Here is a 27531-nt window from a genome sequence, read left to right as displayed (position 1 = left end):
TTTCGTAGGCGGCGGCGATAATATATAGCAATAAAACATTTAAAAATATCTCATATTTATATATTTTTTAATAGTTTGTTGAGCCCCCTTTAACTTTGATTGCCGCTAGTACCCGTCTTGGCATACTTTGAATGCAGTTAAATTCACTTTGCTTCAATTTATCATTTTGGTTAAAATGATATATTAGTTCTTGAATCAAAACAATTTTGTGTTTGACCTATTCACTGGAAATTTCTTGTTTTAAAAGCTCCCAAATATTTTCTATGTGATTAATTAAGGTCAGGAATTCAACAAAATATTAAAAAATATATAAATCTGTAATATTTTCAAATATTTTGTTGCTGTTTATTTATTAAATATATTATAGTTAATATATAACATTAACATTACATAACAAAATTAAATTTAAAAACAATTTTTAAACAAAATGTACTTAGTGGAATAGATGATTTTTATAAAAATTCCTAGGTGGTCATAATAATATGGCCAGTGGCCAGGGACTGTATGTTGGAGTAAAAGTCAGATTTTTATATATATTTGAAATGCAACTAAAATCTTTGCTAGTCGAAATAAAAGTTTTAATTTGTATGTTCAGTTTTTAAAAAAGTGTTATTCCCATTCCCAAAAACATTCATAATTGGCGCAGTCAGTAGGATGTGGAAGAGTCTTTATAGATTTATTATTCTAAATGGGAAATAAGCCACAATTTAACTTAAAAAATGATTTTATTGAGTTTCGACTTTCAACTCGGACGTCGTTATTAGTCTTTATAGATCCTTCACGTTTAAGTGTTTGTCCACTGTTCCAAGAACCAACCCCAGGGAAACCGTCTGCAGAGTTCACCCGAGGGAAATGGAAGTTAGAAGTAGAAGTACATGTCTGCAGGATCGAAGGAATGCACATCGGCATCATCTTTATCCTGTAAGCAATTTTTATTACTTAGAATTAAGAAGATTAATTTGTTTTTGAAAGAGATTTTATTAAATCAGCCTCCTCTAAGTCCTTGGATAGAATCAAAGCTAGATTTAGAAGATAAATTAAACAAAAATTTGAATAGATTAATAGAAAGAATAAAATAATTTAAAAATATCGATAAGTCCTTAGATTGAAAAACTCTAACAAGAAGTAAAACCACTTCTATGTAAATTGGTATATTTATTAAAACTTAAAAAATCCCAATGGATTGAATAAAATATGTCCAATTCAGAACGTTTTCAGACCTATCGGTCCATCATCAGTGAATCTACAATAAAATAAGTAATCCCACTATTAGAATTGAAAGATGGTTGAAATTTTTAAAAAGCTAAAAAAGTGTGGTTAGATTACTTACGTGCATACTTGCTAAATAGCCCCAGAACCAAACAATGGTTGAATTTAAAATTCAATTTACATTATTTAAAAATAATATTAAACAGGCTAAACGCCGATGTTAAAGGATATCGCCTATGGGAACATGGTGAAACCCTACCAAAACCTCAATCAACCATCTTAGGCCAACTTTGACTATAAAGTGTCACAAGTGTGTAAGGAACTATTTGAAGTGACATTGACAGTAGAGAAAAAGGTAGTCGATTTTCAAAGTTAATTAACCAAAAGGTCATGACCCACAACAAATGATAAAAATTTTTTTAATATCTGAAAATGTCTAACATTTTAAATCTATTGGTTTTTGAAAAGAAATTGTGATATACAAAATTAATTTAGAATATAAGATTATTTATATTGACTGTATACTATAACATAAAAATAGATGAAGGTGAGAGAAGAGAAAGAATAAGTATTAGTTGGAATGTTATTGTACAAAATGAATAAATTGGTAGGCAATTTAATCTAGTCTATATTGTATTGGTGGTTGTATATGTAAAAGGAAAATATTATAAAAGTGTGTAATATGTGAATGAAAAGGATTGTAATTATTATGAGATGTTTTATTTTTTTAAATTTTATTTCAAAAGTTTTGAGAGAATTCTTGTGACAAAGTGAGGATATGTGATGTTAGAGATAAATAAAAGTATGATTATAGCTGTTAAGTCCAGTTGATACAAGAATGAAATTAAAATGAAAATAATATTGAAAGTGTACTGAATAAAATAAAACCAAAGTAAGAAAAAGAAAGAGAATATTGATATAATTTAATTGTAATGATAATGGATCTGAATGTGAGAACTGAAATTAAGTGATGGGATGTTGGTTGGAGAGGTAAAAAATTTACTGGGAAAAAGTCAAAGACAAAAAGTAGAGGGCTGTGGTGTAAGGTATAAAGACAAGAATTTTAAGGGAAAGAGAGGGATAAAGAAAAGATGAGGTGTGGAATTAAACTGAACGAAGTAATGAAATGAAAAGATAGTAGGGTGAATTAATGAGGTGATGGTTAATAGGGTTCAGTAGTTAATAATGTTAGTCGGGTAAAGGAGTTTGGAAGCAGTGAAGGAAAGAGGAAATTTTGAAAAAGAAGGGAGAGTAAGTTAAAAGAGAAAGAATAGGATAAAAAGAGGAAGTTGAAAAAATAGGAATTATGAGAATAATTGGCGGTGAATGGGGACAAAGTTGCGGTTAAGGGATGTTGGTCTATTGACACAGTTGGGACTCTTCTTCAGGTCCTTGACAATCTCCAAATCTTCGTATAAGTCTAAACGGAGTGTATTGTTTTGTTGAATATTGTGTATCAACTGGACACCTTCAGGAATCTTAAGTTCATGTTTATTGACTTTTAAATGGTGTGAAAAGGAAGAAGTGGTATCTCTCTTGCTGTGTTCTGCAGATCGGGTAGAAAGGGATCTGTAAGTTCTGCCGATGTAGGTGGCATCACAATCTGAACAAGAGAGTCTGTATACCCCACTCCGGTTCATATAATGGATATGATCTTTGGTATTAGTTAAACTTTTGCTGAGAGTGTTATTAACTTTGAAAGATATTTTTATGTTGTCACAAGAATTGGAAATGATATGTTTGACTCTTTCAGATAATTTGGAGTTATTGAATGGTAAGGAGGCATAGATGGGAGTAGTTGTGGATGATGTAGAGAAAGCGGATTGTTGTAGTAACTTGAGTTCTCTTTTTTGTTGAAGTTTACTGATGATGTCTGGGTCATAACCATTGTTGACTGCAATCTGTTTGATAATATTCAACTCTTTGTTGAATTCAGTTACAGATAAAGGAATAAAGTTTAATCTATGTATAAAACTGCGAAAAGCAGAGAGTTTATATGATAAAGGGTGATTAGAAGTAGAATGGATAACATGATCTGTCTGTGTTGGTTTACGGTAGATACCAAAGTTGAAGTGGTCATGTAGTCTGGTAATAGATAAATCCAGAAAGTTAATGGAGTTAGAAGATTCTAGTTCCATGGTAAAGGTGATATTAGGATGGATTTGATTAATTTTGTGAAGTAAGTTGTGAGCTGAATCAGAGTTACCAGAAATGAGGACTAAAATGTCATCAACATAACGGAACCAGTGTAAGATCTCTGGATTTTTTATGATATAGTTGGATTCTAAGTGATCCATAAAAAACATCAGCTAAGAAAGGGGATAAGCAACTACCCATTGCTAAACCGTCAGGTTGTTGATAAAAGTTGTTATTAAAAACAAAGTAATCTTGAGATAGACAAATTTTGAGAATGTTTATAATAGACGAAGTGGTGGTGGAAGTGACAGAATTATTTAAGAGGAGTGAATTAACCTTTACTCTTCTTCCCGTTGATTCTTCTAAATCTTTTGTTTCGAAGATGAAAATTAACTTAAAACAATTTACTGATTTCTTTTCTGAATTTGAAGCACCATATACTAAAATTCCATCAAATCCACTCACCCCCAGGTTATACGGTTTACCAAAGATACACAAAGTTGACATTCCTATTCGTCCCGTTGTCAACTTCATTAACACTCCAGTTTCTATTTTATCTAAATTCATTCTTAACACCATTAAAAACTTTATCAACTTTACCCCACAGTTTACTGTTTTGAATTCTCGCCAATTAGTTGAAAAACTTCAACTTGTCAATCTTAATCCAAATATTGTTACGCTTTCTTTTGGTGTTAGCAATTTATTTACTTCAGTACCAAAAAATGAATCGATTAGTCTGGTTAATTCACTCCTCTTAAATAATTCTGTCACTTCCACCACCACTTCGTCTATTATAAACATTCTCAAAATTTGTCTATCTCAAGATTACTTTGTTTTTAATAACAACTTTTATTAACAACCTGACGGTTTAGCAATGGGTAGTTGCTTATCCCCTTTCTTAGCTGATGTTTTTATGGATCACTTAGAATCCAACTATATCATAAAAAATCCAGAGATCTTACACTGGTTCCGTTATGTTGATGACATTTTAGTCCTCATTTCTGGTAACTCTGATTCAGCTCACAACTTACTTCACAAAATTAATCAAATCCATCCTAATATCACCTTTACCATGGAACTAGAATCTTCTAACTCCATTAACTTTCTGGATTTATCTATTACCAGACTACATGACAACTTCAACTTTGGTATCTACCGTAAACCAACACAGACAGATCATGTTATCCATTCTACTTCTAATCACCCTTTATCATATAAACTCTCTGCTTTTCGCAGTTTTATACATAGATTAAACTTTATTCCTTTATCCGTAACTGAATTCAACAAAGAGTTGAATATTATCAAACAGATTGCAGTCAACAATGGTTATGCAGTAAACTTCAACAAAAAAGAGAACTCAAGTTACTACAACAATCCGCTTTCTCTACATCATCCACAACTACTCCCATCTATGCCTCCTTTCCATTCAATAACTCCAAATTATCTGAAAGAGTCAAACATATCATTTCCAATTCTTGTGACAACATAAAAATATTTTTCAAAGTTAATAACACTCTCAGCAAAAGTTTAACTAATACCAAAGATCCTATCCATTATATGAACCGGAGTGGGGTATACAGACTCTCTTGTTCAGATTGTGATGCCACCTACATCGGCAGAACTTACAGATCCCTTTCTACCCGATCTGCAGAACACAGCAAGAGAGATACCACTTCTTCCTTTTCACACCATTTAAAAGTCAATAAACATGAACTTAAGATTGCTGAAAGTGTCCAGTTGATACACAATATTCAACAAAACAATACACTCCGTTTAGACTTATACGAAGATTTGGAGATTGTCAAGGACCTGAAGAAGAGTCCCAACTGTGTCAATAGACAAACATCCCTTAACCGCAACTTTGTCCCCATTCACCGCCAATTATTCTCATAATTCCTATTTTTTCAACTTCCTCTTTTTATCCTATTCTTTCTCTTTTAACTTACTCTCCCTTCTTTTTCAAAATTTCCTCTTTCCTTCACTGCTTCCAAACTCCTTTACCCGACTAACATTATTAACTACTGAACCCTATTAACCATCACCTCATTAATTCACCCTACTATCTTTTCACTTCTTTTTCATTTCATTACTTCGTTCAGTTTAATTCCACACCTCATCTTTTCTTTATCCCTCTCTTTCCCTTAAAATTCTTGTCTTTATACCTTACACCACAGCCCTCTACTTTTTGTCTTTGACTTTTTCCAAGTAAATTTTTTACCTCTCCAACCAACATCCCATCACTTAATTTCAGTTCTCACATTCAGATCCATTATCATTACAATTAAATTATATCAATTTTCTCTTTCTTTTTCTTACTTTGGTTTTATTTTATTCAGTACACTTTCAATATTATTTTCATTTTAATTTCATTTTTGTATCAACTGGACTTAACAGCTATAATCATACTTTTATTTATCTCTAACATCACATATCCTCACTTTGTCACAAGAATTCTCTCAAAACTTTTGAAATAAAATTTAAAAAAAAATAAAACATCTCATAATAATTACAATCCTTTTCATTCACATATTACACACTTTTAATTATTTGACTGTATCCTAACTCAAATCCATTATTTACAAAAATTTGCATTTATTTTTTTAAATAACAATATTTTCCTTTTACATATACAACCACCAATACAATATAGACTAGATTAAATTGCCTACCAATTTATTCATTTTGTACAATAACATTCCAACTAATACTTATTCTTTCTCTTCTCTCACCTTCATCTATTTTTATCTTTTTATCATTATTGACAGCAGCTTAACTTTCTTTCTATCAATTTGATCAATCTAATGTTATAGTATACAGTCAATATAAATAATCTTATATTCTAAATTAATTTTGTATATCACAATTTCTTTTCAAAAACCAATAGATTTAAAATGTTAGACATTTTCAGATATTAAAAAAATTTTTATCATTTGTTGTGGGTCATGACCTTTTGGTTAATTAACTTTGAAAATCGACTACCTTTTTCTCTACTGTCAATGTCACTTCAAACAGTTCCTTACACACTTGTGACACTTTATAGTCAAAGTTGGCCTAAGATGGTTGATTGAGGTTTTGGTAGGGTTTCACCATGTTCCCATAGGCGATATCCTTTAACATCGGCGTTTAGCCTGTTTATTATTATTTTTAAATAATGTAAATTGAATTTTAAATTCAACCATTGTTTGGTTCTGGGGCTATTTAGCAAGTATGCACGTAAGTAATCTACCACACTTTTTTAGCTTTTTAAAAATTTCAACCATCTTTCAATTCTAATAGTGGGATTACTTATTTTATTGTAGATTCACTGATGATGGACCGATAGGTCTGAAAAAGTTTTAATAAATATACCAACTTACATAGAAGTGGTTTTACTTCTTGTTAGAGTTTTTTAACTATATGGTATACAGCCAACCTAGGGAACTTCCCTTTTAGTCCTTAGATTGACTTTAGAGCCAAATTTAGAAGCTAATTTAAACAAAAATTAAATAAAATGACAGAGATACTATAGATTAATAGAAATACTATACATTAATTGATAGGAAATAAGTAATTTAAGATTGATATATTAAAAATTGACTCTATTGATTTGACTATTGACTATTGAAATTGACTACTGACTATAATTAAATATTGAAAAAATTTTAAAACATGGCAGTCCACAATTTGACGTAAAAAATTTATGCATTCTTCCAAATTTTGACGGGAATCCAAAAGAATTAAATGAATTTATTAAAGTTTCGACAATACTTCTAAACCATTATTATGATAGACTTAATGCAGCTAATATACAAAATATATCCCTCCTGAGCCATATCTCCTCATAAACGAAAAATCCTTTCAATATTTGGAAAAACCATGTGCCCGAATCGACACAAGATATTTTTCCAAGACAGAACAATACTAGAAGCAACGAAAACTGACGACTGTATCAAACAAATCCTACAGTTGAACACCCAAGAAGCTTCTTGCCTATACACTCTTGTCCAAACTTGAGATGTCACCATCCAAAGATTATCAGATGCCCACTATATTATAGGAATATACCCTGAATCAACTAAAATTAGAACTCGATGTTCTACAACAAAAATTTTGGGCCTAAAAGGAATTTACCTCATCAATCGTCCGGCCAGACGTAAATTCAAAATCCCAATCCAGAGTTGTATAAATTCAAGAACAACCATCCCAGAGGAACCGCTAATGCCTCCCAAAATTACGACCATGGATATTCAAAAGCGATTAAATTCAAACCATTAAGGACAGATCATATCCCCTTACAAAAACTCTATAAACTCTCTAAGAGAGAGGAACATCTAGAGACAATTAACCCGAAATTATGGAACCATAGCCATAACGACTTCTGGAGACTCCTTTATGTATCTTTATTACAATAATCTGCCTCTATATATGATACAGGAATAAAACAGAGAACAAAAAACCAACTCTAGCAACGAAATTCCAGAAGACACCAACTCAAAAGCTCGTCCCCCACAAAACTTCTTCAGGGGACGGAGTAGTTAGAGTACAATGACCGCTACCATCCAGTATATTCTACCACCCGAATTCAACAGGAGGCTACTGCCTGTCAGCGTTGAACATTCTGGACTCTTACAACACTAATTGCGACGTACTAGAACAGCATTATCAGCAATTGTAAATATTATAAAAGATCATGTAAAAACCACCTGTATTTCAGTCTGATTAAAAATCTTATATTCAAGTCTGATTAAATCTTATATAGGGCAGTCGATGAGGGTATTTGGCTCGGAATTCCATCCTACTACATCGATTTACTTGATATTTTCACAGTAAGTAGGGAATAGCTCAAGAAACAAAGTCTACCCTATGCCGATGTGCGCTTTTATCTTGGGGGTGGTTCCGACCCCTTCTCGTGGGTGAAAAATGTTTTGGTTAAAATAGCCACGGAAGAGGCTAGAGAACCTAATTTTAAGCAAAAGCTGTTCTATAATTATTTTTTGAAAACTCAATACTTTTTGAGTTATTCGTGGTTGAAAATTGGCCATTTTCATTGAAAAATTACACTTTTTCGGACGGATTTTTGAGAATACCTTAAAAACTATGCATCTAGAAAAAAAACTCTATAAAATATTTCTGTAGGTTATAAAAAAACAAAGAGATTTTTTCCCTCATAAATCTTCTAGTTAAAATACAGAGAGGGGTATGGTAGGTAAGAAGAGTTTGTTTTTTTGCTGCATGCTCAAATCGGTTTATCCAACGTGAAATAACAGAGAAATTGTCGATTTTAGGTGCATAATGATACTAATAGCTTTTGTAGGACCTGAAAAGACATTTAAAATGAGCAATACTGAATATCGATACGTTCAAACTAAGCGAGATATTCTGCAAAAAAATTGATGACTAATGTATTTAAGAAGAAATGAGAAGTATATTTAACCCCTCATCCATCAGAACTTAAATGCATCGTTTTCCTTCTACAATACTTTTTATTATAGTGTTATTTCTATGTTCAAAAAGTTGGACTGGATTAAAACGAACGGTTTTTGAAAAAAATAAGATTAAATTATAGAGCGCATTTATAAATTTTCATAAAAATCTTCCTTTTCCTCCATGTAACTCGAAAAAGATAAGAGATACGAAAAAAGATACCACACAAAAATGTAGGGCTTTTTCAGATTTAAATTTCTTTTTATTTTTCATTACTGTATCTCTTATCATTTTCAAGTTACATGGAGAAAAAGGAAGATTTTTAAGAAAATTTAAAAATGCGCTCTATAATTTGATCTTTTTTTTTTCAAAAACCATTCATTTGGAACCCGTCCAACTTTTTGAACATAGAAATAACACTATAATAAAAGGTATTGTAGAAGGAAAACGATGCATTTACATTTTGATGGATGGGGGTTAAAATTACTTCTCATTTTTTCTTAATATACATTAGTTATCAATTTTGTTTGCAGCATATCTCGCTTAGTTTTAACGTAATGGACCTCTAATATACCTAGCTTATTTTAAAGGTCTTTTCAAGCACTACAAAAGGTATTAGTAGCATTATACACCTAAAGTTGACCGTTTCTCTGTTATTTCAAGTTGAATACACCAATTTGAGAATGTACCAAAAAACAAACTATTTTCACCTACCATATCTCTTTTTGTACTATAACTAGAAGATTTATGAAGGCAAATGTCTCTTTGTTTTTTTTATAACCTACAAAAATGTTTAATTTAGTTTTTTTAGTTAGATGCATAGTTTTTAAGGTATTCGCAAAAAACCGTTCGAAAAGGTATTATGGTTCAATGAAAATGGCCAATTTTCAACCACGAATATCTCAAAAAGTATTCACACATCGGCATGGGTAGACTTCGAATTAGGAGATAAGTAGAGACTAGGCCCAAAATTTCATTAAAATCCATGCAGTAGGATAGAATTCGGAGGTAATATCCTATTCTTGCTCCCATTGACTGGCGTAGTAGTAAAATATTGATTTTTATATACATTTGAATTGTAACTAAAATCTTTGCTAGTCGAAATGAAAATTTTAATTTGTGTGTTCAGTTATTAAAAAAGTGTTTTTCCCAAGAACATTCATAATTCGCGTTTATAGTCCAGGAACCGAAGGTTTTCACCTCGCCATTTTTACAAAATGAATAGATTGGCTTGAAAATTCGAGAATAAGTAGTGGATAGTCCAAGGATCAAAATCTATATGATGCCGAAAGGAGCTTTTACCATGGGCGTGCTTGCCAGCCAATCTCGGGGGTGGAAATTTTTTAATATATTTTGACCGCAAAAATTGTTAAAAAGATTAATTCTAAGTAAAAAATGTTCTATATATTTTTTTGATAAAATAAATAATTTTCGATTTATTCGCTATCGAAAGTGTTAGTTTTATATCGAAAAAATCAATGTTTTAATCAGTTTTTTGCTAATAACTCAAAAATTATTCGTCTTATCAAAACAACTAGTGTAATTAACAGAAATATACCTTTTAAAAAATAAACAAAACGATTTATTTTAATTTTCTTTACAACTATAACTTTTATATAATATTAATTATTTTTATATTTCTATTATATACTTTTCACTAACCGAGCTATACTTTATTATAGGTGAGCTCTTCTTCGTCAAATGCTAATCAAAGTTAAAACACGGGAACATTATGCATTTTTCGAGGATAACTTACAGAAACTAACTTAAAGTACAGTGGAACCCCGATAAGTCAGCCCCCGATAACCCAGAAGTCCGGCTAACCCGGACCGATTTTTATCAGAAAAAAAATTCAACAATAAAAATGTATGTAATATAATAGTTGAGAGATAATGGGTATTTGTGTAATTTGAACTACATATACCTCGTCCAATTTACTTACCGTTGCACTTCATCCGCGCCATAGCCTGTGACACGATACCAACACGAAATATCTAGGCGGTGGGTGTGTTCTTTTTTAGAATCAAAATGATTCTAAAGGGGAACACACCCACCGCCTAGATATTTCGTGTTGGTATCGTGTCATAGGCTATAGCGCGGATGACGTGCAACGGTAAGTAAATTGGACGAGGTATATACGATAGTAAAAATGACTCGTGGCACACGACGTTCATTGCCGTGCTATCGGAAACAACAGGCACCTAAAGTATCCTTTATTTATTTCAAACTGTCTTAGCATTGTTTAAAAAATCGTTGCGATTGAGACCGTATTGTGTGTAGTACAGTCGTATTGTTCGCTTCCGTTCTGTAATCGTTCGTAAATTTATTCAGATTTTGTGTTTGCGTGTTTTTTGTCTACGTAATGGTAACAAAACGTAAAAATGTTGTAGTGACAATGAAAAAGAAACTAGAAGCATTAGGTAGAATTGATAAAGGCGTAATTGATACGTAATTTAGATGTGTACTGTGCATAAATATTTCATGTTATTTCAATTACAACGGAGTTTATCTGTAAGTATAGGTACCGTAATTTACTAATTTTTACCATTTTCTCCGGCTAACCCGGATTTTCGATAACCCGGATCGGCCGCGGTCCCGATTAATCCGAGTTAACGAGGTTCCACTGTACATATTTAAAAAAGACTATCTTTAAAAATAAAGAAGACTCCTAACTCAAAAATTGAGTGACTTATGATGAAAAGAAAGTCAGTTCCTATTTTTTTCAGCGAGAAAGTGAGCGGAAATATCTCCTAATTACCACCCTAATTAAAATTAGTCATTGGCCTTTTTCAGTCTTCTTTATTTATGTCTTATTAATAGATTGTAGAAGTATGACCGGATTAGAATAATTAGTTTTGAAAAAAAAAAGGAGTTAAAAGCGAATAACGAATTTTTGTAGTTTGGTAAAAATGCCGTTTTCTTCAGAATATAAAGCTTAGAATCAGAGATACGAAAAAATGTTTACATATGAAACTGTAGTTTTTTTAATTCCTAAGAAGTTGGTTTGCGAAAATTTTTTGTAAGGCAAAAATTGAGTGAGATATTGATAATTAAAGTTTGTACTAACATGCAAAAACTACCTTTACAACCCTTTCAAAGTCACCCCTTTTTGAGAATGAGTGATTTAAAAAGATTTAATATAAATAGTCTTATAGATATTGTAAAAGCCTACGAAATGCTTTTATACCAAACTTTCTAAGGTAAAAAATGAAAAAGTTAAGGTCAACAAACCAATATGTTTTTTTTTGAAAAAAAAAATGGAGAAATCGAATTGGAAGCATAATAATGTAAGTTAGCGGTGTTTTTTTGTATGGTGTACGTTAGAAACATATACACGCATACATTGAGTCATACTCGACTCATAGAACCATAAAACACATACGCCCGCAGCGCCAAGTGAAAGTTGAAACATCTTCTGATGTGTTTATTTGTTAAAGTAACTATATTTTTCATTTTGTAGATGCTCGCCAGTATTTTTCAAATATATTTATATATATTTTTTTAAAAAACATTAAATATACATAAGTATGTAAGCACTTATATATAATGTATTTAGGGTAGCAAGTGATTGAAAGATGTGTGTAGTTTGGACATCTCTACTTTTTGAAGAACTTTGAACTAAAACAAAAAGTTACTATAAGAATTTATACCATGTAAATTAATTACAACAATTGTTGGTGTAATGAAAAATACATTTCTTGATTAACTAACTATTTATGACTTTTCAAAGCGTTGAAATATCCAAAATTTTACTTAGAGCACCAAAAAAATCATTATTTAATTAATCTTAACTAAATTTCACTGTTTAAATATAAACTTTTTTGTAGAGTTCGGAATGCAGGGTAGCTTTCACCCTTAAAAAATAAATTTGAAATACTCAAAAATTATATTATGAATATCAAACCATTATTACCTAAATCAACCGATCCTAATTTTATCCTCTAAGAGTTTTTTGAGCAAATTTGAGCAATTAGGGGTAGTTTTCACCCTTGAAAATGAACTTTTAAAGGGTTGAAACAGTTAGTAATTAAAGTCAGAGTATTAGATAATAATTATTTAATGCACCTGAACAAATTTTACTCCTTTTAAGCTTTTTGTAGATTTTGGCAAAAAAGAAGTAGTTTTCACCCTTAAAAAATTAAGAGCGCCCGTTGGCACAATCTAGATTTTGAAGTAGAGGGTAACGTGAACTTAATTCCAAATTTTCATGCAAATCGGTCCATTCTGTAAAAATTGCGGGGGTTTGCACTATTTTAAGCTTCATTTCTTGAACTATTAGCGGTTTTATACGCTTGTATATACAGTATAGAGACTGTATAGAGAACTATAGAGTCTGTTTTTAAACCAAGAGGAGTAATTCAAATTTCACCGTAAAGCTTGTTTGTAATTGGTCCAGCCTCAGGCAAGTTTACTCCACTGTTATCCAATTTTGACGCTAATGACATTTATAATATTTTGACACTATTGGCATTTCATAGGTTAATTAAGTTATTTCAGCGATTTTTTGTAGTTTCTGCGTTATTCCTTAAATTTTTAGATTTTTAGTCTGTTTTTATAAAAAAACCAGTTGTTTTTAGAACTCTTTAGCGACGTATTAGTATAATATAATATTCATGGATTACCGTCAAAGGCCGATATGATCAACCAAAAAAAAAAAAAGATGTATGTATTTGGTGATATTTCTAGTGACTTTCTTGGGTGTGAATCTGTCTTTTTAGTTTACTCCTCTTGGTTTAAAAACAAAGCTTAGTAATTTCAAATCGTATCTCATTTGTTGTGTTGTATTTTGTCCTTCAAAAACATAAATATCAAAACTCACCTGTGGGTAGAACATTGTATTATAAGGTTGTGCTACTTGAGGATTTATGTCACCACTGTATCCATTTGTGGGTATCGGCATAGGTTGAACTGGTGCTGCGCCATATAACGGATGGGTGATAGGATCAACTACACCCGGTTCAGGTTTTGGCTGAAATTAAAAATAATTTCCATTATATAAACTTGCGTGCATAGAAATCGGCTCACTTAAAAATTTGGTCATTTTTGATGTCTCGAATTTCCTAAACCTGTTGTCCGATTTAAAATAATTTTTTTTTAAATATGTTACAGCCTTGTTCTTTAACATTACCTCTGTAATAATTTTGTTGCTAAACATATTTATTTTACTATGTGTTATCAAAAGTCTTTAACTGAAGTGTTTGGGGAAAGTCTTTAACTGAAGAGGTTGAGCTGTTTGTCTTAATTGGTCATTCAGAATTACATCTGTATTTTTCAATTTATTAATTTCCATAGATTCTAATAAAGATAGATTAAGACCTTTATTTTGAATATGAAGAATTTAAAACTTCATTAAAAGAATGATTATGATCTAGAGCAGGGGTGGGCTAACTTTTTTAAGTAAGGGCCACAAAATGTTTTTGGTCTATTACCGAGGACCGCAATATTTGTTACCACTACATGTTCAAATTTTTAACTCTTGACTAATTTTCTTTAAAGGGGTGGGGGAGGGTATGTTTTGAAATCAACATTTCAAGCACATTTTTGTGAATTTTGTTTGAAACTGTGGTAGAATTATTTTATTTTTAAATTAAATAAACATATTCGGTACAATTCAAAGAATGTTCAAAAAAATTTCAACCAAATATTGAAAAATAATTAATGGTGGCCAATTTTTACAGACGCCTCAAAAAAATTGATTTTGCAGTAGACATCAGAACTCGTCATTGGATCATATGAAACAAAAAAATTCAAAAATATTTTATTAGATTATGTGTTTATCGAGGTAACGCTGTCTAGTTTTTTTAGTTTTAATAATTTTTGAGTTTATGATATCGCTCAGAAGTCAAAATAACAATATTTTTTAAAAAGGGGTGAAAATCAACATATTTATTATGGTTACAGAAAAAATTTCTCGACAGCGTTACCTCACGAAATGTCTAAAGAAAATCTATGAAAAATTTCAGGTGGATCTGTCAAGTAGCTTTTGAGTTACAATGTCCACCGCCTTTGAAAAAAGCAGTTTTGAGAAAAACGCGGTTAAAGTTTTGACAACATTTATTTTCAATTTCTTTTTTGTCTGTCAAATAGTAAAGTGATGAACACCTAAATATGTTTTTGAATTGAGGAGTAATTTACAAAAGAGAAGGGAATAGCTGTTAACGTTTCTCACTACGCTCAAGCTACTGCAAAGCGAGTCGAAGGTAGGGATATTAAACATGTTTTATTTCCTGTAATTTTACTCCGATCAAACTGAAATTTTCAGAGAGTATTCTTGAAGTTAGTACTTGCATTTAAAATAATAAAAAAAATCGAAATCGATTTTAAGTATAAAATTAAATTTATTTGACGTTTCGATTTCCACTTCGGAAATCGTGATAAAAATACAAAACATTAATAAATTAAACTAATTAAATAGATGCTTAATTTATTAATATTTTGTATTTTTATAACGATTTCCGAAGTGGAAATCGAAACGTCAAATAAATTTAAATTCAAACTTAAAGTGTGTCTTATTTCCAAATAAAATAGTAAATTGCATAAGATGCCACTAGCAACTTCCACTTTAGAACAATATTAGTCAAAAAAGAAATAGGTTCATAGATATTGAGGGAAATAGCATGCTTAAATAAGCGCAAATGTTATTTAGGGGAGGGGGTATGTGTTTGAAATGTGATAATAAAAAAATCGAATTTTTGTAACGATTTCCGAAGTGGAAATCGAAACGTCATGTAAATTTAATTTCAAACTTAAATTGTGGCTTATTTTCTAGTTGAATGTAGACTGCTACGGAATCAATTTGAACTGAGAAATGATTTCTTCGAGAAATTGGAAGACCACCCCAACCAATTAATATTACCATTACTGCAGCCACTAAACAACAGAAGATTGCGAAGATTATGGCCCATAGATCTTCGCTGAAACTGAGGTGAAACCGCTGGGTGATGTACCTCATAACGCCATTTTAGTGTACAATAATACATTGATATATTGTACTTGTTATCAAATTAGCTTATAGAATATGTAATTCTGATTGTTAATAAATGCTTACAAAAAAAAAAAAAAAAAAGAAGTGGTAATGGAAAATATATCTTCAAAATCTTTGAAACGATTTTTAATATCCGTCAGCAAATTTCAAAGTTTTAAACATATTTTATGGTACATTATTTAATGATTTTAATGAGGGAAATAATTGATCGAATTCTTGCTTGTTTATATGACTTGCCTATATATGTGATAAAGCAGAAGGTACTGGGTTCTTTCTGTGGTGGTGGATAGACTAATTTCAGGACTTTCTTATGGAGTTTTTGCTAAAAGTGTATAAGGACTCTTCGCCTTAAAATATTACAGTAGAAAGATGAGTTGCTGAATTTAAACGTAGTAGTACAAGCCGTGAATACGCCCGGGAGGTAGTGTCAAATTTTACCGGAGCATTTTAGCATGGCTGATTTCTTTTTATTTAGTTAGATGTTCCAAAGCTTATTAACAAATGATGTGTCAGCTGGCCCAAAACCGGGGATTTTAGACAAGAAAAGGTAAAATATGAAACTTGATGGAAAAACGCTACAACTTATGTCAAAGATTTATCTACGTGACTTACAACTCTTAATAGCCTTGATTACTTGGCTCCTAGCTTTCACTCAGGCACTCCGGGTTCAAATCCTGGCGTTGTTTTTTTTTTGTTTTTAAAATTGACATTTTATTTTAAAAAAATAATTATTTTTGTAATACTACGTTTTTATTATTTATACGAGACAATATAAAAAAATCTGTCTGTCTTTTATAGAATTATGCATAGAACTTATGAAATAGAACTATGCATTTGATCATAAATATTATTATGATTGACCTTAATAAGCAAAGTTGTTGTACATGAACCCCTGAAGCTTCCTGAGTTTGAAAATGAAACGATCAATCTAAGCGAAAAAGGGTTGCCCTTTCCACCCCCCTCCCAACATTTTTTTTATTTTTTTGGACAAACTGTTTTTTCTTAATTTTATATGATGTAGAACCAAAAGATACATACAACCCTAATTTTTTACTTTTCTATCACAAACCCCCATTTTTTAATAGCAATCTAAATATTTCCCTGTTCTCTATAATATAATATATAAAAATGAATATTTGTCTGTATGAGGAGCGATCAATCAAAACGCAATAAATCCTGTTTTTTTAGAATTCGAGTTAAATTAACACTAAATAGCTTTGTCATGAAATATATCCAGTGGTCACAGCAATAGTCAAACGCAATATATCCAATAGAAAATAGCTATCGAAAGTGTGCAAATCAATCAAAACACAATAAATCCAGAATTCTGCTGAATAACGCCCTTATTGAAAAAAAGAAGAAAAAATCTCTGAAACATCTCTTAGAACAGCACTTTGGTGATGACTATATGAACGATGAGTCTTTAGATTGGTAGAAGAAATCTTTAGCAACAGAAGGCTCGAATAACGAAGAACAACATCAAAACCAATGTGAGTGCCTGGAAGACGACCATGTTGTAGGTGCAATATATCTAATGTGAAATTATTTTTTGCTTCTGTAACTTTTTTAAAATACCATATTTTATATTGTCTCATAAAGTATAAATAATCTACTCTTCTTTTTGCACATATCATGAAACATATTGTGCGTTCAATATTCCAATTTACATATTATAATATACTACCCTTCTTCTTCTTCTTATGGTGCCTATCCGTTACGGATGTTGGACACTAACATGGCTATTCTGACTTTGTTGACTGCTGCCCTGAAAAGTCCGGTAGTGGTTAAGTTAAACCATTTTCGCAGGTTATGCAGCCAGGATATTCTTCTTCGTCCTGGACCTCTTTTCCCATGCACTTTACCTTGAAGTATGGTCCGAAGTAGGTCATATCGTTGTTCATTGCGCATTACATGGCCCAGGTATTCCAGTTTGCGACGTTTTATGGTTACGACTAGTTCGCGCTCTTTACCCATTCTATGTAGAACTTCTTCGTTGGTAACTCTGTCTATCCAGGAAATCCTCAAAATGCGTCTATAGCACCACATCTCAAATGCTTCGAGTCTCTTCAGTGATGCTTCAGTTAAGGTCCATGACTCCACGCCATATAAAAGAACGGAGAATACGTAGCACTTTAGTAAACGAATTTTTATTTCCAATTTTATATCGTGACTGTTGAAGATTTTTTTCATTTTGACGAAGGCTGATCTTGCTTTCTCGATCCTTATCTTAATTTCCGTCGATTGGTCCCACTGTTCATTTAAGTTTGCACCCAAATAACAAAAGTTGGTGATTTGTGTTATAGGTTGTTGGTTAACTAGTAATTGACAAGGTGGTATCCTATTTTTGCTTATAACCATGTATTTTTTTTGATGTTAAAATCAAGCCCAAACCTGCTACTTACTTCTGCCACCTTGGAGACAAGTGTCTGCAGACCTTCAAGACTGTCTGCAAAAATGACAGTATCATCAGCGTATCTTATGTTGTTCAATCGTTCTCCGTTTATAAGTATTCCCTCGTCTATGTCCGTTAGCGCTAGGTTCATAATGTGTTCTGAATATGTATTGAACAATAATGGGGACAATATACATCCCTGTCGCACACCTCTTTTTATCTTTATGTCGTCTGTTAACTGATCCCCTACTCTAACAGCTACAGTTTGTTCGTAATAGATATTGTTTATTATACGGCGATCTCTGCTGTCTAGACCAATTGAATTTAATATTTTCATCAGTTCGTCATGTTTTATTCTATCGAACGCTTTCTGGTAATCAACAAAACACACATATATATCACAATTCACGTCTCTACATCTTTGAAAGAGAACTTGTATTGCAAAAAGTGCCTCTCGAGTACCCAATGCATCCCTAAAGCCGAATTGTGTGTTTGTCATGTGTTCTTCACACTTTTTATATATTCTTTTATGTATAATTTTTAAAAAAGTTTTCAGGAGATGGCTCATAAGGCTTATTATTCGATAATCTTCACATTTTTTGGCATTGGGTTTTTTAGGGATTGTTATAAAAGTTGATCTTAGCCACTGTTGGGGTATTTTTCCACTTTGGTATATTTTGTTGAAGATCAAGGTAAGTCTTTTTACTTCGTCTTTATCCATAATTTTTAAAAATTCTGAGTAGAACTCGTCTGGTCCTGCGGCTTTTCCCTCCTTAATGTTGTTTATAGCAGCTTCTACTTCCGCTTCGAGAATAGGTGGTCCGGTATCGTCATTTTTATTTTGTGTGATGGTGACATTCCTATCGTCTTCAAATGTTGTTGTCACATAGTTCATCCATGTTGTTTTTGTTTCTTCAATATCAACTATTGGATTTCCTTGAGCGTCTATTAAGTGTCCCGGCCTTTTTGATTTATAGATGCCTGCTGCTTCTTTGATCTTTTTGTGGAGGTTGAAGGAATCGTCTTTACGTTCCAACATCTCGATTTCTTCACACTGTTCTTCTAGATTTCTGTTTTTAGCTTCTCTGACAGCTTTTTTTATCTCTTTGTCTAGAAACTGATATGCAACGTAGTCTTTCCGCTTGGATTCTCTTCTTCTGTCCATCATCTGTAATATACCGTCGGTCATCCATGGCTTTTTCTTTTCTGTCTTTTTCGGTCGCAGGTATTGGTCTAATATTTCCTTCCCAATGTTTTCTAAGTGGTTTATTTCTGTGTCAACATCATTAACTACTTCTGACTTGGATATGTTGTTCTTCAGATATTCCCTTACTTCTTGCTTTATGTCATCATCTCTTAGTTGTTTGAGATCGTATCTTATAGGATTAGGTTTGTGGATTTTTTTAAATTTCAGACGAAACTTACCGACAAGTGGGTTATGGTCTGACTTAATATCTGCACCAGGGTAGGCTTTCACTACCCTTATTACTACCACACTACTATATATACCATACTACCCTTATTCTTTAAAATATCATCGGATTTATATTTTTTAACTCAACGGCGAGTAAGATGTAACATTTCTGCATTTAACTCCGAATCAGCTTTAGTGGATTTATTGGGTTTTGATTGATCGCTCCTCGTATGTCCCTTAATAGAATCGTAAACTATGCATTTAATCATATGATGACCTCAAGCAAAGTTGTTGTACATGAACCCGGGAAGGTTTCTGAGTTAATACGACCAACCTAAGTAATCATTATTTACGCAGAAACCACAAAAACAATATTGTTTATTAGAAAAAAATATATGTAATATTTTTAAGTATTTTTTGGCTTTCTGGTAATTTTTAGGTATTTAACTTTTAAACATTATTTAGTTCTAAGGCGGTACGAAGTTTGCCTGGTCAGCTAGTTAATAATAAAAAAATATTCTTGGACTAGTTTGGCAAAGATTAAAAAGTATAAATCATTAATTTATTAATTTTAGATTGTAAGAAAAAAGCGTCAGCTGAATATTTTTTGATTATTAACTAGCTGACCCGGCAAACTTCGTACCGCCTTAGAACTAATAATGTTTAAAAGTTAAATACCTAAAAATTACCAGAAAGATAAAAAATACTCAAAAATATTGCGTATACTTTTTTCTACCAAATGCATAGTTTACGATTCTATAAGGGACATAGGTACAGACAAACATTCATTTTTATATATTATAGAGAATAGTGAAATATTTAGATTGCTATTAAAAAATGGAGGTTGGTGATAGAAAAGTGAACTTTTCACCTCCCTTTTCACTTAGATTGTTGGTCGTACCAACTCAGGAACCTTCAGGGGTCCTACAACAAATTTGCTTATTAAGATCAATCTTAATATGATAAAATGCATAGTTTGCGATTCTATAAAAGACATACAGATTTTTTATATTGTCTCGTATAAATAATACAAACGTGGTATTATAAAAATAATTATTTTTCAAAATAAAATGTCAATTTTAAAAACAAAAAAAATTTCAACGCCAGGATTTGAACACGGATTGCCTGAGTGAAAGCTAGGAGCCAAGTAATTAAGGCTATTAATAGTTGTAAGTCACGTAGATAAATATTTGACATAAGTTGTAGCGTTTTTCCATCAGGTTTCATATTTTACCTTTTCTTGTCTAAAATCCCCGGTTTTGGGCCAGCTGACACATTATTTCTTAATAAGCTTTGGAACACCTAACTAAATAAAAAGAAAACAGCCATGCTAAAATGCTCCGGTCAAATTTGACACTACCTCCCGGGCTATAAGCATCTCATTGGCCAGTATAAGCAATATTTTGGCTGAAGTATTGGGTTTCAAAAAGCTGTGTTCACAATGGGTGCCGCATTCGCCAAAAAGGGAGCACATGCGAATTTCTCTGCAGCATTTAGAGCGTTTTCGAAAGAATAAAGTAGATTTTGTGCATCGATTCATCACAATGGATAACAAATGATTGGTCTATCACCATGATACTGAATCAAAACAAGATGCTAAAGAGTGGTAGACCCGAAACGAGTTCGTGTCCAGAAATCGACGAAAAAGATTTTAGCATCAGTTTTTGGGATGTGAGAGGAATTTTTTGTGGATTACTTGAAAACTGATAAAACAATAAACTCTTGATGTTATTGTAACCTTTTAGATCTGCTGAAGGAACACAATCGTAAAAAAAAAGACCCAGTCTGCACAAGAAAAAATTAGTTTTTCATCAGGACAATGCACCCTGTCATATGAACATTTTACAAATGGCTAAAATCCATGAATTAAACTTCGAATTGTTAGAGCGTCTACAGTATTAATCAGATTTAACTCCTAGCGACTTCCATTTGTTTCAATACTTTAAAAAAAATTATTCGTGGAAAGAGTTTTTCATCAAATGATGAGTATATAACAGCTGTGGAAGCGTATTTTGCAGCCCTTCCAGATTCTCCCTCCAGGGATGGAATTTATAAATTAGGATCTCGTTGGAACAAATTGTATTGATGTTCAGGGAGACCATACTGAATAATAAAGTGTATTTCAAATCATAAAATTGTGTTTTTCTTATCGAACCGCAAAATTTATTGAACAACCTAGTAAAATGAACTTTCATCAAGTAACGGTCGAATCCATCAATTATTTATTGTTAATTAAATCTCAAATCTAGACACTCAGTAGTCATTTAAACTGGTTATTGTCTAATCAACCAAAAAACTGCTATAAAAGTGTAAAACACTGAATTTCAAATCAGTTCTGATGGAATCAGGTAGATAACAACTCCATTTATGTTAGCATAAGCACTAAAAATTATCAACAACAAAGATCACAAACCATACTTCTACCTTTCGCCATAATTTCACTCCAGCATGTCTGGCGCTCATTATTTCGTGTTCCATTACATTTGGACTGCTGTTCTGAATATTAAAATAAGAATATCGTTTATACTATTTATCAGATTATAATCCTTACTTATACTAACATCATTATATAATGAATGTCTTAGACAAAGAAGGTTTCCCAATAATTTTAAACAAGCAGAAGTTATAATAATACATAAAGGGGAAGATAAAGATCCTGCCTTACCGAAATCATATAGACCGGTATGTTTATTGAATACAATGGGAAAATTACAAGAAAAATTACTATGTAAAAAATTAAATCAAATAAGAACAGAAATTGGATTACATCCTGGTCAGTATAGTTTTAGGAAAGGTAGATCAACAGAAGATGCAATAAATAAAGTATTTGAAATAGTAAACGAAAGCATAAAAAAGTATGTTTTAATGATCTTTATAGACGTGTCTGGGGCTTTTGACAATCTTTGGTGGCCGTCATTCTTTGAAAGACTTCGAAGAATGAGATGTCCAAAGAATCTGTACAGAAGTCTCAGAAACTACTGTCAAGACCGATATGCAAGCCTAAGCTGTCCAACAGGAAAAAAGACAAAACATATCACAAAAGGATGTCCACAAGGATCAGTTTGTGGACCTATGTTCTGGGATGTAATGCTAGAGGAACTGTTGGAACAATTGACTATAGATCCTGAAGTGCTTGGAAGCATAGCGTATGCAGATGATTTGTTGTTGATCATAGATGCAAACTCAAGAAGAGAATTAGAAAATAAATCAAATGAAGTATTAATAAGAGTAAATGATTGGATGAATAAAGTAAAATTAACAATATCAGATTCAAAAACAACATATAGTTTAATAAAAGTAAATTTAGAAAGAGATCCAATTATAAAAATTAGAGGGAAAACAATAAAAAGAAAAATGGAAACAAGATATTTAGGTATTATAATAGACGAACAAAAATTATTTACAAAACACATGAATTGTGTCTGTGAAAAGGCAACAAAGATCATGCATAGCATTGCTAGTCTAGCACAGAAGGAATATAGAATTTCGCTCCGACAGATGAGAATATACCTAAGTACAATACTTGCATCAATTGTAGGGTACGGTTCAAGTGTATGGGCACATAGATTAATAAATAAAAAAAAATGCAGAAAAATTAAATAGAGCTCAGAGAGGATTTCTTGTAAGAATGACGGGAGCATTTGGAACAACTGCAACACAGGCACTCACAGTTTTAACTGGAGTAATGCCAATGCATTTAGAAACACAAAAAAGAGCATGTAATTATTGGCTAAAAAAAGAAAAATATGAAAAATAATACAAATAATAGGATTAGATATAAGAAATAAAAGAGAATTAAAAGAAATAATAAATAGAAAAAGACAAAATGAATGGGAAAATTCAACAAAATCTAGACGTTTATACAATTTTATACCAATATTAGAAAACATTCCAAATTATTTTAATCCAAAACAAGGTTTAATACACTTTTTAACAGGACATGGACCGTACCCAACATATTTGGAAAGATTTAACTTAAAAGATGATGCATATTGTGAATGTGGAGAACTAGGTACACCAGAACATATAGTGTTACATTGTGAAAATACTATAGAAAATGAAGAACATAGAGAAATGAGAAGAAGATTAGAAAGAATTGAAATAAGAGATATATTACAAAATGAAGAATATTTTGAAATATTAAACAATCTCACACAAATAATATCTAAAAAACAACAAGAAATCTATAATAATAGAAGAAGACAACCAATAATCCAACCCTGATGAAGTTGAGTAAGATAAAGTTAAAATAAATAAAATAAAATATAAATTCAAAAATAGATATTTACAATTATAATAATAATAATTCAATATAAAATAAATAAATAAAAATAATAATTCAATACATTTTTTTTATTGTTACAAACGCCATCTGTTTATTTAAAACTATAAACACTAAGCATTTTTGTTGAACAGAATTTGAAACATTAAGAGTGATCGCCCAGTGGCTATAACTCTATTGGTTGAATGTTTCTGGATATACATTGGTATGACATATCTATTTACTTCACTACTTAATCTAAACTTATACTTGTTGTCTATTGTCTATAGGGTAAATCCAGTGGACTACGAATATTTAGTCTGTTGTTTTGTACACTGTTGTCAAGAAGACCGATTACAAGATTGTTGGAGTGCACTTCAAGACGCTTTAGATATTTATCACTACACTGCGCGATCACTTGTTTCACTGTAGGCATTTTTAGATCACTGTAGATGACCTGGTTTGAGATAAACCAAGGGGCAGTCGCTATAGTTCTTAATGTCTTTGACTGGAATCGTTCTAGGATCGCAATGTTGCTGTCAGATGATGTACCCCAGATTTGTACGCCGTATGTCCAAATAGGCTTTATGATAGAACTGTAGATCAGGAGTTTATTTTTTAATGATAGAGGTGAGTTACTTCCAAGTAGCCAGTAGTGTTTTTTAAGTACAATTCCTAGTTGTTTACGTTTATTCCAGATATGTGTTTTCCGAGTTAGCCTTGTGTCTAGATGTAATCCTAAGTACTTGGCACTATCTTTTTTTGGTATTAGGTGGTTGTTGTAATATACTGATGGTGTGCCACCGTGGCATTTTGTAAAAGTTACATTGGCTGATTTTTCGTCGTTAATTTTTATTCTCCATCTACAAGCCCACTTATGTGTTTTGTGTAATCTTGCTTGTAATGTGCGAGTCGCAATTTCGGGATTTTTGTCTTTCACCATAATTGCAGTGTCATCTGCAAATGTAGCTGTCAGGTGATGGTCATCGGTTGGAAAGTCAGCTGTAAACAAAGTGTAAAGTATGGGACCAAGTATACTTCCTTGGGGCACACCAGCTTTTATAGGATGAATGTCTGTTATAAAGTCATCATATCTTATTTGGAAGTGCCTTTCTTCAAGATAAGATTTGAGCAAGATGTAGAGTGGATGAGATAGGTTTTTCTTTAGTTTATAAAGCAATCCGGGGTGCCAAACCTTGTCGAAAGCTTGACTTATATCCAGGAATACAGCATTGCAGTAGCTCTTTTCCTGAAATGTAGTTTGTATCATATCAACAACTCTGTGCACTTGTTCAATGGTCGAGTGTTTAAGGCGAAATCCAAATTGATGCGATGGGATTAGTTTGTGTTCATCTATTTCTATTAATAATCGTTCTTTTATAATTTTCTCTGCAATTTTAGACATAACAGGTAACAAGCTTATTGGTCTGTATGATTTTATCTCTTTAGCAGGTTTTCCTGGTTTTTGTATTAGTATAATGTCTGCTAACTTCCATTGTGCTGGAAAATATCCTATCCTTATAGTCGCATTTATTAGTTGTGTTATCATTGTAATCCCTTTTTTTGGTAGTTGTTTGATTATCTCGCCAGTAAGGAGATCGTGTCCAGGTGCTTTTTTGGTACGAATTTCGTATTTAATAATTTGTGCTACTTCTTTGGGTGTTGTTAGTTTGGGAGGTGGAGACATTTGATATATACTACCTAAAAATTCATGTATTCTTTCATCGATATTATTCTCATCTGCAGGTAAAGGCTGAAATACTTCTTCGAAATAGTTTGCAAATGCATTTGCCTTTTCCTGGTTTGTTCGTAACCATTTGTTATCATGCCTGATAGGCGGGATTTGTTGTTTTGAATTTTTCAAATTTTTTGTGGCCTTCCATAAAGAATAGTCGGAATCCGCAGTTGGTGTTAAATTCTGCATATAACTTTGAAAATATTCATTTTTAAGATTTTGTATTAATTCTTTTAGTTGTCGACATTTTCGATTGTAGTTGGTTTTGTCATCTGGGTGTCTCGTTATTTGCCACCTTTTTCTAAGCCTCCGCTTTTCTAGTATTTCAGTTCTAATGATTTGTGGGCATTTTCTTCGGTGCCTTTTGTTTTTAGTCTCATGGGGCGTAGCTTCCCATGCTGCTTGTTGAACCAACTTAGTAAAATATTCAACTGCTAATTCAATATCATTTGGTGTTTTCAGTGGTATTTGTAGATTTATATTTTGATCTAGTATTGATTTAAAATATTCCCAGTCAGTTTTTTTGGAGATCAGATGCGGTGTCGCCTCCTTTTCTTGAGGTATGGTTGATATGGATGCAATAATTGGAGTGTGGTCAGAATTTAAATCATCACTGGATACTATATTTAAGTGCTCATCTGAGATACCTTTTACAATGAAAAAGTCGAGTAGATCTGGTACTCTATTTGGATCACTGGGCCAGTATGTGGGTTGATATGTAGAGAGGTGGCTTAAATTCATTTCTTGTACAACTGAATATAAAACTCTTCCCCTTCCTGGAGGTGAAAGTCTAGAACCCCAACTAGTATGTTTTGCGTTATAATCACCTCCAGCCAAGAATCGGTTTCCCAGTGTTTTGAACAGATTTACAAAACCTTCTTTATTTGGCCTGTATCTCGGAGGACAATAAACGGCCGATATCGCAAGTGGCCCTACCCACTCTTCTATTACGATACTTGCTGCTTGCATAAAATCTTGTTCAAATTTGGGCAATTCATAATGTTTCAGGTTCTGCCTGATTATTACTGTTGCTCCACCTCTTGGATTTCTCTCAGCATCTGGATGTCCTGCATTATATATGTTAAAGTTTGTTATTTTCAACTGAGCACTGTTAAATAAGTGTGATTCTGAAATCAACAAAATATCGATATTGTTCATGTTTATGAAGTATTCAATCTCATATTTATGTTTGATTATTCCATTTGCGTTCCACTGTGCTATTCTTAAAAGTTGTGTCAACATTTTCTAGAAATAAGTTCTTCTCTAATTTGTCGGATTTCTTGAGTTAACAGTGATATTGTTTTTTGTTGTTCTTCTATAGTTTTTTGCAGATTGGAGATTATGTTGAGAAGATAGCTGTTGTTGGACTCGTTGTTATTGTTTGACAGATTTTGTACATTTTGTTGATTTCCGGTGATTTGGGCGTAGGTAGGTCTTCCCCTTGTTACCTCATCGTTACTTAATTGAAATGATTGTTGGGTAGGAGCTTGTGCTGTTATCTGTGTTAATAGATTATTGCTTTGTTGGTAAGCAATTCCATTTTTCTGAGGATATCTCTTGTTTAGTATTTCTATGTAAACCTGACATTTTTTATAATTAGCCGGGTGCTCACCACCACATAAAGTGCACGTAGCTGGTTTTCCGTCTTCTTTTTTCTTTGTGCATGTACAATAATCATGATTACCCGCACCCTTAACGCATCGATAAGGTAACGTACATTGGTTCCTGGTATGTCCATAACTTTGGCATCTTTTGCACTGAACTATGGTTGTTTTCTTGTTGGGTGTTTCAAAACGAACAATCGCATTTAGTAGTCTTGTTATGTTATAGATCTCCTTATTGTTCTCTTGTCTTTGTAGGTCAACGAAAAACAAATTTTTAGGTTGTTTGTTTTCCCTGTTGTAGATATTCATAATTTTAATAACTTGATGACCCTGACCCTTAAGTGCATTGGTTATTTCTGAGATTGGGGTAGAGTGGTGTATGTTTCTTAGTA

General features: G+C 32.1%; 1 protein-coding gene across 5 annotated transcripts in view; it reads right to left on the bottom strand.

The window, feature by feature from the left end:
* LOC114331875 (protein transport protein Sec31A) overlaps window positions 1-27531 on the bottom strand; it is a 115791-nt gene that overhangs the window by 21127 nt on the left and 67133 nt on the right. For 4 of the 5 annotated variants that reach the window (XM_050646258.1, XM_028281557.2, XM_028281556.2 and 1 more), the window contains exons 17-18: window positions 21964-22035; window positions 13568-13717 (exon numbers count right to left, since the gene is read on the bottom strand). In XM_050646258.1, the coding sequence (XP_050502215.1) occupies window positions 13568-13717; window positions 21964-22035 (222 nt within the window). The remainder of the gene's footprint in view (window positions 1-13567; window positions 13718-21963; window positions 22036-27531) is intronic. The other variant, XM_050646251.1, reaches the window with a different exon arrangement.

Source organism: Diabrotica virgifera, chromosome 1 (assembly GCF_917563875.1).
Source record: "Diabrotica virgifera virgifera chromosome 1, PGI_DIABVI_V3a".
Lineage (NCBI taxonomy): Eukaryota > Metazoa > Arthropoda > Insecta > Coleoptera > Chrysomelidae > Diabrotica > Diabrotica virgifera.
This window is presented reverse-complemented; position numbering and strand designations above follow the sequence as displayed.